The sequence below is a fragment of the Numida meleagris genome, chromosome 2 (genome assembly GCF_002078875.1).
Source record: "Numida meleagris isolate 19003 breed g44 Domestic line chromosome 2, NumMel1.0, whole genome shotgun sequence".
Classification (NCBI taxonomy): domain Eukaryota; kingdom Metazoa; phylum Chordata; class Aves; order Galliformes; family Numididae; genus Numida; species Numida meleagris.
In genome coordinates, this window is record NC_034410.1 from 23,290,921 (window position 1) to 23,305,981 (window position 15,061).

General features: G+C 43.3%; 1 protein-coding gene across 1 annotated transcript in view; it reads left to right on the forward strand.

Annotated features, from left to right (window-relative positions):
- The window catches only part of COL1A2 (collagen type I alpha 2 chain), a 37,672-nt gene continuing 28,967 nt past the window's right edge, over positions 6,357 to 15,061 (forward strand). The window contains exons 1-8 of the mRNA XM_021387647.1: positions 6,357 to 6,572; positions 8,496 to 8,506; positions 9,093 to 9,110; positions 9,755 to 9,790; positions 11,376 to 11,459; positions 12,777 to 12,833; positions 14,624 to 14,668; positions 14,769 to 14,822. Of these exons, the coding sequence (XP_021243322.1) occupies positions 6,503 to 6,572; positions 8,496 to 8,506; positions 9,093 to 9,110; positions 9,755 to 9,790; positions 11,376 to 11,459; positions 12,777 to 12,833; positions 14,624 to 14,668; positions 14,769 to 14,822 (375 nt within the window). The 5' untranslated portion in view covers positions 6,357 to 6,502. The remainder of the gene's footprint in view (positions 6,573 to 8,495; positions 8,507 to 9,092; positions 9,111 to 9,754; positions 9,791 to 11,375; positions 11,460 to 12,776; positions 12,834 to 14,623; positions 14,669 to 14,768; positions 14,823 to 15,061) is intronic.

The following is a 15,061-nucleotide window of genomic DNA, read 5'->3' on the forward strand; positions in this document are numbered from 1 at the left end:
AGCATGGGCTGATTTTAATTCAGTTGATATTTACACACCAGGGAGCTGAGCCTGGTGAGATGAAGCAGTGCAGATGATCATAGAATCATAGAATCACTAATGTTGGAAAAGACCAATAAGATCATCTTGTCCAACCGTCATCTCATCTCCACTATGCCCACTGACCCATGTCCCTAAGTGGGGACAATGTGGAAGGGCAATCTGGCAGAAGGGAGGAGCTGAGGTCTTTAGGATGTATGACACATCTGTCTGTAGGGTCTAATCGTTCCACTGCTCATGAAATCATCCAATTTTTTTTTTATTTTTACAAAATGGCATGCTATCACGAGTGAACAATGGCATACTAATTCATATTAAAAGCTTTTAACAAAGCACAAACATCTTTAAAAATGCTTGTAGGAAGAGACACCATACTCTATGGTATTCATTGATTCCACCGCTTGAAAAGGCAACACTGTGGTATACAAGTAACTACAGGATTTGCAAGATATTGCACTCAGTTGAACCTTGCAGGAGTGATCGTGCCTGCAGAGATTTCACATTAGCCTCAGTGTGATATAAGCATATGTCTTGAGTCCTTGTATTTGGATGGTCTAAGATTTCTTCCCAGTCTGCAGCAGATCTTGCTTGTCTTTTCACTGAATGAGAAATAGAAAGTTGTGGGAAAGGCATCTGAAAGTAATCAGCCCTCAGATGATTTCCCCTACATCCCTACTCCAGAATGAGTTCTAACCACACATAAAGCACAACAGACGTCCGTCTGTAGCTGTTATAGGAGGCTAAAGCATTTCAGACACATGCAGAATGATTTTTTTTTTCTTGTGAGATGACAAGGGGTGAAAAGTTTTGAAGTCAGGGAAAAGCCTGGACTGACAGGCTATGCTGTTTCTGAGTCTTGCTAAAACTGGATGATGCCTCAACTTTCAAAGAAGGATTCAGATGTATTTGAAAACTACACCCACTGCCTGTGGGAATTCAGCTGTCTCCAAAGTTAGCACTGTCTGAAACAGGCCTTCACCTGCACTGCTGCTTGTGTTAGACTGTCAGCATGCATACCAAGCCATGTCTATATAGTGAAGGATTAGGGAGGCACTTCCTTCACTGAGACAGATTTCTTTCCATTAAAGTTATGTACTCTTTCTTGTAGCTGGAAATTATCTCTTGATATGGAAAACTACTATCTATTCTTGTTCACTGAAACTCAGGACCTGAAGAAAAAAAGACTGATTATTTTTCCATCAGCTGCAAGCAGTCTGATTGTGTCTTTTAAATTATTATTGTTTATTTTTCTAACTGTGCAGCAAACTTTTTCAGTAGTTAATTTCAAGGCAAGGTGCCAATGATGCCACTTTCTTTTTCTTTTTTCTGTCTACAATAGAAAAGAAATTCTGAAAGTCCTCAGAAGTTGAGGCCTCTGTAGCTGTCACTTCACAGTGCTATGCCATAACGATACAACAGAACTTTTAAAATTCTATTATTTTACCTCCGTTTCAGGAAAGTGCTTTTTAAGAATGGTGCAAGCTTGGTATATGAGAGCACACCACAGCAGAAGCTTGCCAGCTTATCTGGAGCATCATTAATGTTTGTGTTCGTATAGGGAAGGCATTCTCACCAGCATCACTTTAGCTTGCTTTTACTGGAATTCACTGCAACTGATGATCATTTTAAAAGGACTGTCAGCCTCGATATTATTTTGTCTTCTGTTCTTTGATGAGAATCATGTGTCCATACACAAAAATTCCTTTGCTGGAAAATGGAATCATCCAACAAAAGATGGTTAAAGCAAACAAAAAAAAAAATCAAAATTTTTATGATACAGTTTAAATATTTGTAACGTTTTTCAAGCTTCTGAGGTTCGCAGCGATAGTGGTCAGTGGCCTGGCTCTGCTACTTCTGAAGTCAGTGGGAGTTTCTATTTTATTATCTGACTGAAAACAGAATCAGAGCCAGTGTGGAGGGCTTTTATAACAGCTATGTAGACTTACGCTTGATTAAATGGGATGGAGGTGAAGACCAAACGGTCTTAAGAATGGTTTTAAAATTAATTTTCAGATGTAAATTAATCTACTATTTAATTATCACATTACAGGACAATAATCAGTGTTATAGACCATTAGACTGAGATGATAATGATCTTAAAAGTAGTCCACATGTCCTGAGTTTACTTAAGCCTGATAAATCGGTTTGGCTGTAGCAAAGATCATCGCAGTCTTTTATCAGTATGTGGACTAAACCTTTGTTTTGACGTCCTCAATTCCTAATTATGTAACCTTTGAAGAACAATAGAGAAAAAGAAAAAAAAAGAATAAAGAGAAAAAGCAGTGTACATTTTAAATAAATAAACAGGACTTAGGAAGCTCAATGACTGTGACTGCAGAAGTCATCCGTTAGAGGATGACAACAAGATACCTTAGTTTCAGTGAAGCAGCTTTGAGTAATCCTCTTTTTTGCCTCAACTTAGGTATAATTGAGGAAAATTGTCAGTTCAGTTTGCCAGCTGATCCCTTTAATAGCACTCCTCCATGGGCTGCTGAGGTGCAACACTTTTCCCTCTGCCTACCAGAACGCCCTTCTTGAAAATCCATGAGCATTGCTCCTGCTGAGAACAATGAATGATGATTTCACATCACCCAGGGAACAGAACTGAAGGCAGCAGCTGTTATAGCTGTTCATGTAGACCCTATTTGTTTCTCATTAAAAGTCAATTTTCTGGACTATTCTCCAAAGCCATTTTAGATGATTCTGAAAGAACTCTTTTAGAATATCCAGGAACTCAATGGCTATGGGCTATTTGCACAAAGAACAGCATTCCTGCTTTCATACCTTCAGGTGGCACTGTATAGACTCCCTCAAAATGTTCGTCTATGTACTGGTCCAAGTAATGAACTGTGCCATGCTCTTAGATCTCTGTATATCTTTAGCTGCACAAGGGGATGGCGTCCTGCTTTGTTACTCATCTTTCACTGCTATGTAGTAGGACATGTTATCTGATTATCTGAATGCATGTGTGAAGCTTTGTGTTGGAATAGGTGAAAAGAAACCAAAAACTACTTGCACCACTCACAAATACTGTGGCTGTCCATTCATATCAGCCTGAGAACTGGGTTCTGAGAGCACCCAGCTACCCAGCCTGAGGTATGAGGTCTGGGGAGAGCCTCAAAAGATGCAGATTCTTTCTCCAAGCTCTGGTAGTTCTCCGTGTGTTCTTGTAATATAGTACTAACCAAAGAGTATTAAACTGTTTGGATGGATAGATGACTAATAAATTTGGAAAGAGTATTCAGGGCAAATACAGTGTATGTACCGAAAACAGTTATAGCTTTCATAATTTCAGCTCTGTGTTCTAATGAATTGTTCTAAATAACAAGAAACAAATTCACCTTGACATCACCTGGAGAGTCATTTCTTTCAAAGCTTGACTTAACAGAAAATTTTTCCAGAGATAATTTTTTATTATCACTGGTCTCAGTTTAAATTATGCCACAGGCATTACTGGCTTCAATGTGAAATAGTTCCTTTAAATAAATACGATGCAAAGGGAAAAGGAGTTCCCAGATATTTCCTTGTTAAAGTCAGCTGATTGAATCACTTCTGCTATGCTAATGGCTCCAAAAGCTGTAATATTACTTCTGTTAATTCAGGAGCTCCTGTGCTACTGAAGATATCTGCATAATAGCAACCTTTGGCAATAATTATATTTTGAGGGAAAATATTCTCCAAGTTCATATTACAGACCCAGATTCACTGAGCGCTCCCTTTTTTGGATATTGCTTGATTTTTTTCTGAAGTTTCCAAGATGGCTTTTGCTTACTTAGACAGTAGGTGAGCAATGGAAGCTGTGACAAGATCCATAAAGATACCTTGCAGGGACATCAACAGAACAGGCCTTTGTTATTTACCCTAAAATCATTTAGTATTCCTTGAATTTGCATTGATAGTCGAGACAAAATGAGTTTCCTCTTTTCCCTTCCTAGTGTTTCTTCAAGAATAAGGAAAAACGCTAAGGATGTGTATTAGATAACGCAATACTCAAAAGCTCCATAGGTTGTGAAGGTCCACCACTGTTATGTCAAAGCTGCCAGTCCTACAGAACTTCAGTTACGGGTTTTTCAGCATAGGAGACCAACAGTTATGGGGAAAGAGCCATACCAATGAATTATTATTCTCTATCTCCAACTCCTGTTTTCTTTTTTCTAGGCAAGGGCATCCTTATCCATGTGCTCCAATCCTGAAATGGTTGGAGCACACCAAAAATGTATCTTTTGAAGTCTGGGAAACTAACTGATCATATCAACAGCTTTTGTGCTCTGCTGAGCTTCTGGTTATATCTCTCTCTCAGCCCTATTCTTTGTGGTAGAAGAGCAGTTGAAATTCCATGCCTTTGAAGGTTTCTTCCTTTCTTTTTTTTTTTTTTTTTTTTTTTTTTTTTGGAGGCGGAGAGAGGGAGACATCTTTTCTGTGTGAAATTTGAGGGGGAGGATGGAGGGAAATAGTGGTTTACTTCGGTTTGATCAGGATATGTGTCCACGTTCTTGTACCTCCAGAGAATTCCATTAGCAGAGAAGGGCTACTGTTTTTGGAAAATATGCATTTAAGTAGACAAGCAGTAGTTACCGGACATTATATATACGCTATTAGATCACATCACAAAATACTCTGAATACCATTATAAGCAGGCAGTGAATGTCTTGCTGATGCAACAGAGACAGAATTCATTGGACCAAATGAAGAAAAACTAGCTATGAACAATTGATTTCAAGTGACAAGACTGAAGAACACCCTGTTATTCACTGGAAATGGAGCTGTCAAGAAATAACTTGTTCTTGGACTTAAGCTGCAGTGCTTTGAGTCTAATTTCAATTATTATTTCAACTTGTTTGAAGCCCACTGAGTAATATCAGATTCATGCAAACTTTGAAGCGGTTCATTTTGCTGCCCAGCTTAGTTTTACATCCTATTTGATTTAAATGGTTACAATTCACACGGAAGATACAATCTGAAAGAGTACTGTTCAGGCGGTACACTTTTATTACTGCCTCTGTATCACCATCCATTGTGCTCCCACTTTGTGGCCAGACGTTCTTTGTTGGATCCCCGTTTGCTAATGCTGCGTTTTAGCCTCACCACGGGGCTGGATTCAGCCGGGCACTCTCCCGAATGGGCTGCGGGACCGCCCGGCCCCCCACCATCAGCGGGCCGATCGCGGCTCGCTGAAGCGTCTGAGCGGGATCCGGCTGCGCGGCGACCCACACCCGCGGGGTGGGGCTGGGGGAGGGAAGCGGGACGCCACGCCCTCCTCGCCCCCTCCGCCACGGAGAGGCCCGATCCGACCCGGGACTCCCCTCAGCGAGCGGAGGGGCGGCTGCCCGCCTTGGCACGGGCGGGCACGGCACCACGTCAGCTCGCCTCGGCCGCGGGGCCGGGATGGGCGACCCCAAGTGACTGCAGCCCGCCGGCGGGGGGGTCCTGCTGTCCCGGCGCGGTGAGGGCAGTTGCTCGGCCTTCCTGCGAGCCGCGGGGTGGCCTGTGCGGCCCCCCACCCCGGAAGGCAGACGCCAGACGTGGCGAGATCCCCTCGGCTGGGTGCTGGGTGCCGGGCGCGCAGGGGCGCTGCGGGGTGCCCTCCCTCCTCCGGCGCCACGGAGCCGCCCTGGGGCTCCCGGCCTGTAGGCGGGGTACGCTGGGGACGGTGGGGCACCAGAGGCTGCTCCGTGCCGCACGCTGCGAGGCCGGGAGGGAGAACGCGCGGCTCCCTGCCCGCAGGGTCCTCCTTTTGGAGGGCGAACCGCCGCGACGGGAAGGGCTGAGCTGCGGCCCCGTGCCCGCCGTAGGGAGCACCCGCGCTGGCTGTCGGCGAGGGGAGGGGGAAGGGGAGCGTCGCCCGCTGCCCTCGGTAGGGCGGCGTGAGGGCTCGCGCAGGCCGTGCCGCCCTCCCCCGGCCGCTGCCCCAGGCCCTGGACAGCTCCCGCTCTGACAACCCCGGGAGCGGCCTCCCGGCGCTGCCCCCCGCCCGGCGGGGCCCGCAAAGCAGGGCGAGGGAGGGGGAACGTCTGAAAAAAAAAAGAAAAAAATCAGACGGCGAGTCAGATTTTCCTTCCGAAAGCCTCAAAGTGTCCACGTCCTCAAAGCATGGAACCAATTTAGCGCCGCCGCCGCCTTCCTCTCCTCTCCCCTCCCTCTCTCCCTCCCTCGCCCCCCCGACCCCGCAGCCGAGCAGCGCCGGGCTGGGGCCGGTGGGCACGTGACAGCGCTGGGAGCCGCGCGGGCCCCGCGGCCGCCGCGCGCCCATTGGCTGCAGCGTCGCCGGTGCCTCGCAGCCGCGGGACCCTCCTGCGGTATAAATAGGGCGGAGCGGGGCTTGATTAATTTAGCATCCCGGGCAGCAGGTTTCTGCTAAGTTTGGAGTTACTCCTCGCGACTGTATGCCTGCGTCCTGCAGGTAATAGCCAACCACGTCCGGGGGCTCTGCAACACAAGGAGTCTGCATGTCTAGCAAGTAGACATGCTCAGCTTTGTGGATACGCGGATTTTGTTGCTGCTCGCAGTAACTTCATACCTAGCAACAAGCCAACGTAAGTGCTTTCCGCTTGTTCGTGGCATGGGTGGCGGCAGGGGGTGGCTGTCCCGCTCTGCGCGCTCCGGAGAACCTCTCTAAAGCTGCCACCTCCGTCTCAGAGCGGCGCCTCTAGTTCAGAACTACCAACGGATGGCAAAAGGCCAACGAGATAACACTCCCCCCTCCAACAAAAAAAAAAAAAAGAAAGAAAGAAACAGAAGATGGGCTCGTATCCCAAGGAGAACGCAAAGCCCTAATTCAGGTGCAGAGGCATAAAGTCCAGGAGCAGAGTGCTGGCCAGCAGCGCGCCCGGATTCACCCTCTCCGCGCTCCCCGGACCGGGCGCGGCTCTCCCCGTCCCTCCGCGGCTTTGTGCCGCGCCGCCGCCCGCCGCGCACTATGGCGCCGCCTGCTGGTCGAGCGCGGAGCAGCCGCGGAGCCAGCTCCGAAGGGTGGGGGTCCTCGCGTGCTGAAATCGCTGTCCCTGGCGTCTCCTGAGAGGGGGAGGCATTACGAGGCAGGAGAGGAGCGGACGAGCAGGGATATCAGCTCTAGTCCGAGACTATAAAGGGTTCCACTCCCTGGCATGAGGATTTGGTCTTCCCGCGCTTTGCTGCGGGAGAAGTGCAGTCAGTCCCTTCTCGCATACAGTGGTAGGAGAGATTCGCCCCCTACACGCGTGGCCGGGGCAAAAGCGCACCTCTTCCCCCGCCTTTCGCTGTGCAGTAGTTGGGGAAACGCTACCCCAACCGCCTCTGCTCCGAAGAAGCTGCCTTATGGGGGGCGGGGGGGCTTGCTGCGTTACCCCAGCACAGCCCCCATCGGGCTGCCCGCGCTGCCGAGGCTGCCTCAAGCCGTGAGCAGCCCCGTACCTGAGACCCGAGAGCCGCGGCGGGACCGCGCCCGGCGGGGACCCTGGTTGAGGCCCAGCGGGCTGCGGGCCGCCCCCGGCCCCTCTCCTCCCTCTGGTGACTGGCGGCGGTAGGAGCGCCTCCGCCGGTGCCCTTTGGGTTGCTGAGGGGCTCGGGTGGGAGTCCCCCCGTCCCCAGTGTGCCACCATCACCTGAAAGCGGCCACTTTTTGCATTTTACGTTGAGTTGCTATAGGCAATCTGTAACCCGCCGTAGTGCTGCTTAGTAATGTTTTGCGCTTCGGTATTGCCTTTTTTTTTTTTTTGCTGCATGAACCATTTGAATTTACTGTGATAATACATTGCTCAAGTGACACTTTATTGGGGGGAGGCATGCCCAAAAACCTGTGAACAACGTGTCAGGTTTCTGGCATTGAACTGTGGTGCGAGGCGTTTCTAAATTTCAGCCAAAATAGGTAATTTGCTGCTTGAAATTCAGAAAACAGACTTTGAAAGTTGTTTCCTCCAACTAATGAGCAAGAGCATTCTTCATAGTGAATAGCATACAAAGAAAGTTGGTTGCCGTTTGGTGGGTGACAGCTTCAAACAGTTCTCTGCTCTACACAAAGACATTTTACAGGAAATTTTGGAAATAGGTGTGCCTAAATATTCTCCATAAGAGTAAGGAGGCCCACTTATATTAAAATTTAAAATTACCCCTTCCAATTAGTATCTTCACATATGTCACATCTGATTTCATTCAGCTGTTGCATGTACACATGTGAAAATATATATGTGATTTTTTTGAGAGAGACATATTTTTTAGCACATTTAGAGCAGGATTATAGAAAACATCTCTTGAGTTATTTTAATTTCATTTAAAAATCTGTTTTGACTTGGAAAAAATAGAGCGATTGTACCTGTAGGTTCACACAGTTTGAGATAATGGCATTAAGAGAAAGAAATTGCATTAAGAAAATTGGCAAAAATCACATTTTTATTTAAAAGCATTGAAAGGTAAACCTTTTAAAACAATGGAATCTGCATTCTAATGAGTTCTTTTCTTTTTTCTTTCCCTTTCTTCTGCAGATGTGAGTGAGGTCAGTATGATTTTTTTTATCAACTTCCATTAACAAGCTAGACTACCTCATCAGGGCACTACTGTGTACTAACCTTAGTTCCCAAGGTGGCCATGGGAAGATACCAGTCCTGAAGGGACTGCCTGGAAATGTACCCACCCCAATTTCTGCAGTGGGCTGGCCTTTTTGAGGGACTGCCTTCATAGGTGTAAAGACCATGAGGAGAAATAACAGAGCAGTGGTGTTCGGACATCATACCTGGCAGTTTGGGTTGGAGAAAGCCAGTCTTCCAGGCTCAATTTCATTGCACAGAAGGATTATGAGAGAACTCAGGTGTGATTTCTATTTATGTTATATTTGTAGGCTATAATAAGTATAAAATTGCCAGCCTTCAGCAGAAGATTCTAATGTAGGTACATATATCTTCACCATATAATAAACTCTTAGCCTTGCTAGTAATTTAAAAAGCATAGGGCATACTTAAATATATGGTACTGGCAGAAATTGTAGGGTTGCAAGAAGATGAATTTAAGTTTGTACTTTTTTTTTTTTTGAAAAAAGGGATAATTTGTACCATTTTTCTAATTCTCTGCCTTATCTCTTCCAGGCATCTGCAGGGCGGAAGGTAAGTAGCTTCGTTTTTCTTGTGTGGAGATGTAGATGACATCAAATATTCCTGAGCAGAGTAATATTCTGTGGAATGTTGGATGACAAAATTGACTAAATGCATTATTTCCCAGTGCTCACTGAGATAAGTAAGAAGTAAAAATGAGAGAATAATGGGTGCAATAACTTAGCAAAATGGTAAATTCAAATTTTGGATTTAAGTTGGTTTATCCAAGAGCAGAACTAAGCATACCAAGAACCCAACTGCATCAAGAAAGGATTCTTGTTCAACAGGAGTTCCTTTGGAAGGGTTTCATGAATTGAACAGTACAGCAGTATCCATACAGATCTGAAAGGCTAAGTAGATACCATTTTATTTTGAAAAGTCGCTATTGTTAAATAACAATTATTCAGTAGATAACAAACTGTGCAAGTACTTCTATGCTGTGATACTTTAACTGATGTAGTGATGATAGTAACTGAGCTGTTTCTAATAGCTTGTTGAGGTCAAAGAGTATACTATGGAAAATAAGTTTAGGACCTATCTATGCAGTCTTCTTTTCCTGTTTTCATGGACACCGATCATTCTTAATGTATCTCTTTCCCTGTATCATCCTGGAAAATTTCCACAGTAACTCATTAAGTTCTATTTTCTTCCAACAGGGCCCTAGAGGAGACAAAGGGCCACAGGGAGAAAGGGTAAGGAAGTAAACTGACTCTCATTTGTTTGTGGTTTTTGAACAGTTGTTGGAAGATCAGTAGAAAAAAACAGGTTTAGATTTTAATGAGATTAATGTACTTGTAGAAGCTTGCAAGTACAATTTCATTAAAAAGAAATGAAATTATCTGTGTACCAATGCTACTCTGGCAATACCTTACCAACCTTACTATGGTTATTGTACCTGATCAGATGTGATTCCATTTGGAGAACAGCCTAGCACTGCAAGTGATGGTTTGAAAAACTTTTTTCCAACTGCACACAGTGGAAGTAGTGCATGAATGAAGAGAATGTTGTTGCATAAAGAGGCAGTCTTTGAACAGGACAGTATAAAGAGAAGCTCTTTACGTAAAACGCAAATAGACAAAGATAGCTTTGAGGATCATTCAATACCTATATCTCCAAAGGTAGCTTGAAAAAGCTCTCCTGTTGATAGCTATTAGTGAAAGTGGGTATAGTACTGTTAAAGTTTTTTATAAGTGTAGCCATAGATGAAAGTGGCTGGATACTTTAATTGTGATGTCTGTTCATATTGCTGATACCTGCCTTTCTGATTTGCTTCTGCATCACGGCTACTTTTTGTGAAGCTGTATTCTGAAATTCACATCCTTATCTGAGAAATGTGTGGTTATCATGTACTTTTTTGTATCATCTTCTAAAAATGAAAATGCCTATTACTGATAGAGAGCTACTGAAAGTTTTTTAGGTCTTAGTATGCTCTCAAACACAATGAGAACTACTAGGAAGAGTATATCTATATGGTCAATTGGATATTTGGTTTGAACTACCACTGACTTAATCTGTTTAATTAGATGAGATACGTACTTTGTTCTGAAGACAGCAAGCCTAATTCTTCTCCATTTGAAATCCGTAAGATTTTAATTTTGGATTTTACCTAGCCCAAATCAAACGCCTCATCTCAAATACTGTGATAGCGAACCTTGACCAGCTTTGTGCACTGAGGGTGGTAGAGTGTAAAGGCAAATATTCAGGACCGAATACATGTTGTTTCACGTTGTTGTAGGAGTGGTTACAACAGTGATAGCAGAATGGTATTATCAAAACCTGTAGAAAAGCAGTGTTTTGTTGTGGTCAGATTTGCAGTTATAGCAGCAAATAATCTGAACTGATAAAAACTGGCATTTGACTTATTCTGGATCTTTGTTGGTTCATACTAGTAGGGCTGACCTGTCAATCCTCAGTTTGTCAGGGAAATTTTTTAGCTCTTGCAAATAGCGTCTGACAGGCTGTGTGGGTCCGCATGGGTAACCTGGTCTTCATGGGTCCAGGCTTTGGTTGCTTCTCAGTTTGGAGGTTAGTAGCGCAGATCCAATATTACCCTTGTAAATCTTCTGAAATATGATACTACAGTGTATGTCTGAAATGAGGAGTGGCAAGGCAATGTAAGCTCAAGCTATGCTTATTTTCTGATGTCAGTCATGTATGGAGATTGTACATATAGCATTGCTGCAGTATGTGCTGTAGGTACCTGGTTGTCTCTCATCGCTGCAGAGACTTTGTGAGCTACTTCTAATGTTCACTTTATAATCCTCATTTTGTCTCTAGGGTCCACCAGGGCCACCAGGCAGAGATGGTGAAGACGGTCCACCAGGTCCTCCAGGCCCCCCTGGTCCTCCAGGTCTTGGCGGAGTAAGACATCCAAACTTTTTATTACTGAAATTGATAATCTCTGCTTTGTGACAACTGAAGACTAAATGCATATTTGCCGGGAAACACTGACATTGAACTGGAGAGTAGAGGAAGCATTCTTGTGTGATTGGCATGAGATTTGTGGTCTGGGTTCCAGTGAAACTCTCCTTAGGATCTATATTTTCCTTGGCAACTTTGGATTCTATGTTCAGCAGAGGTGTATGCATAGGAGCAAATCAACCCTGTTAATTGGCATTAGATTTGTGCCACCATAATGTGTTATGAGTTAGGAGTCAACTTGATGAAGCCTGTGCTGTTAAATGGATGGGCTGTTGTGTTCAAGAGAAAGCAACTGTACTGGAATAAGCTGGAGAAAAGTAACCATAAACTAAAAGTCCATACTTAGAAGTCAGCACCTCTTTTCCTTTAGAATTTTTCATATCTATCTGTATTAATACTGCAGAACATTAAGTGGACAGGTATACATACACCTTCTGCAAAACTGTCCATTATGTATGCTCTGAAGAGTGCTGGCTTTAACTCTTTGCTAGACACTGGGCAGAGAGCATGCAGACAGTGGTTCTTTTTGAGTATTATAAACCCTCCTGCATGGAACACACTTACCTTATGAATAGCTAAAATTTATTTTTGTATTAGCAGACCTCAACTGTTTTTATTAGTTTTGCTAACTTTAATATGCTAATAAAACAAAACAAGCAAGGAAAGGATTTTCAATTGTGTTGCATATAACTTTTTTTCCATTGTAGTGAAGAAGGCTAGATGTGTGTTTGCCTATAAGACTTTCATTGATTAAAAGGTGAAAAATCCAGTGCAGCGTTTCTAAGTCTGCATGCTCTACAGATCTTCTTGAAGTTGATGGGCCCACTTCATCCAATAGTTTGTCAGGGCTGGACTGTAAATTTTACTTCAAAAATGTGGCTAAAAATACACATAACTGTTGTCATTGGAAATGACGCAGAATTATTTAAGAGATTCAATAATGTTTTCAATTTTTTAATGTGCATTGAGCCTACATACTTTATTTTCAGTTCACACTATTTCAGTGCCTGTATGTCACTACTGGGTGGATAGCTGAGGCCAGTGTGTGAAAGGGACTTGCTACTGAAATCAAGTCTTTCTGGAAACAGGTGAATAGAAATGTATTTGAAATAGGGTCATGTTTACTGAGTCTTAAGTATGTTGCTTCAACATATTGTCTAGCAAATCAGATGATGTGTACGTGTAGAATGAGAGTTATCAATACTTTTTAAAGTAAGAATTGTAGTGACTTTTATTTCAAATTTTTGTCACCTACAGAATTTTGCTGCTCAATATGATCCATCTAAAGCGGCTGACTTTGGCCCCGGACCTATGGCAAGTATATGATTTAGCACTTGGTAACTTGCATAAACATGTATTTGTGTCTACTCCAGCTGTATTAACTCAAAGCATAGTTTGAAAATTAGCATTCTGATCATATATGTGGAGCCAGGTTGTAAACTGATCCCTAGATAGATCACAGTGTGAAATGTCTGATAAGTCTTAGGACTGTAACCTCAACTTGAATATAGCACTACCGGGTCTTGTGCTTTAACGCTCGTCACACTTTTACGGATCAGTGAATGTCATCATCTGACGTCAGATAGCACATGTGCTTTGATACAGTGTACTCTATCTGTGTTGAGACAGAGGAAGTCTGTTTTAGGAATTAGATTAGTTGTAGAGATACTGACTACAGCAGACATAGATTTCTAGATGAAGAAAGTAGCTCAGTATCTCAGGTCCAGTTGGTGACCATTTTTTCTCCCAGAGGTTGTGCAACTCTTTTGGCATCCTTGCAGTGCACATATTTGGTAGGACATCAACTTCAGCGTTTGATTCTGAGCAACTGAAATTGCTATCTAGAATCTATGATTCTATGGTTCTATGACTTGCTACTACAAGGCTATTCTGAGGAGGAATCTTTGCCAACTGCTGTGTATGGTGTTAGCATCTAAAGAGTCTGTTGTGTCTCTACACAAATTTCTAACCCTTGCCGATGTTAGCAAGTATTTTTCAGTGCATGTAGATAGCAAAGTTATGGGTTAAGTTCACCTCACTCACTGACATTACAGAAGGTGAGTCTGATGGGCGGGTGAACAGCAGGATGAAAGCTGCCTAGGATTGTTCTGGGTCAAGTACTTGTTTCTATTCCTGAAAACAATATAACAGATTATTTTTTGAAAATATGTTTACGTCCATTTAGATAATAACTAAAGGAAAACAGGATAATTTTTAATCAAGCTCGGCCTTTGATGTCTGACAGTAATGTAGATGAGTATTTATTTGGGGTGTCACAACTCTTAGCTCCGATTTCTTTACTCAGTGAGGGTTCACTGACAGAAAAAGCAGTAAATTCTACCTTCTGTGAGGAATTTTCAACTTCCTGAAATCAAGTGACAAGAATGCATGAGAGACTGGGAAAACAGAAAAGAAGGGAAGACAGTTATGGAATGTAGCTTGTGAACAGATTCACAGGGCTTATGCACCATAGATGATTCAAACTGCCCAGAAACAAGTTTGTATTAGTTTCTGGACTAGAATTAGTGTATATTTTTATAGCTATAGCCTTTTACTGCATTAGCTTTCTGAAATGATGTATGAACCTCCCGGTTCCTAGTAACACTGACATTTATGCACATTTATTTTCCCTTTTTTCCACTCTACCTTTTTAATTATCCTTTTCTCCAATGTCTCTTCTTGAAAGTTATGACAAAATTGACAGGCCCCAAAATGCAGCCTTTCTTAATATGTTGTTATGACCTTTAAAGTCTGGAAGCTCATTCCCAAGAAAGTATTGTGTACACAGGAATGAGCCAGAGTGTGAAAGCACTTGTCAATGAGCTACAATAGAATGAGATATTTGATCACAAGGTTGTCGGCCATAGTGGTACATTCTGAATCATCTCACAGGATTCACTGGCATCAGATCTATTTGTGTTTGGACTGCCTTTGCAAATTCATGCAGATCTTTTTAAGTTCCTCAAATTTCATTTGAACATGGTATGCTGAAAATTACCATTTTTACCAGAATTTTAGGAACACCACGAACAGGTATTGTAGATGAGTTTATGTAGTAGTGTTTGGTTGTTGTTGTTTTTTAATGATTTATCTTTCCTCCCTAGGGTTTAATGGGACCTAGAGGCCCACCTGGAGCATCTGGACCTCCTGTAAGTACAGTCAATGTTAATCAGTAGAAGGATTTTTTGATACCTATAAAATCACAAAATAGCCTGTTCAAACACTAATAAAATCTCCTGTCCTGTCTAGGGTCCTCCTGGGTTTCAAGGTGTTCCTGGTGAGCCTGGTGAACCTGGACAAACAGTAAGTACAGATTTCACATATAGATGCTATTAGCATTAGAAATAAAATTCAAAGATGGGCTTGTAATGCTTAGGCCTGCTACTCCCATCCATTTGCTTGCTCTTGAATGTTTGAATTGGATATTCCTGTTACAGAAACAGATGAACATTCATATTTACTCCTTCGGATTTGAAACTCACAAAGCGCAAAGGCAGTTAGTATGTAGGGACCTTGAGCTGGTTCAGGCTCCTGCTATGCCT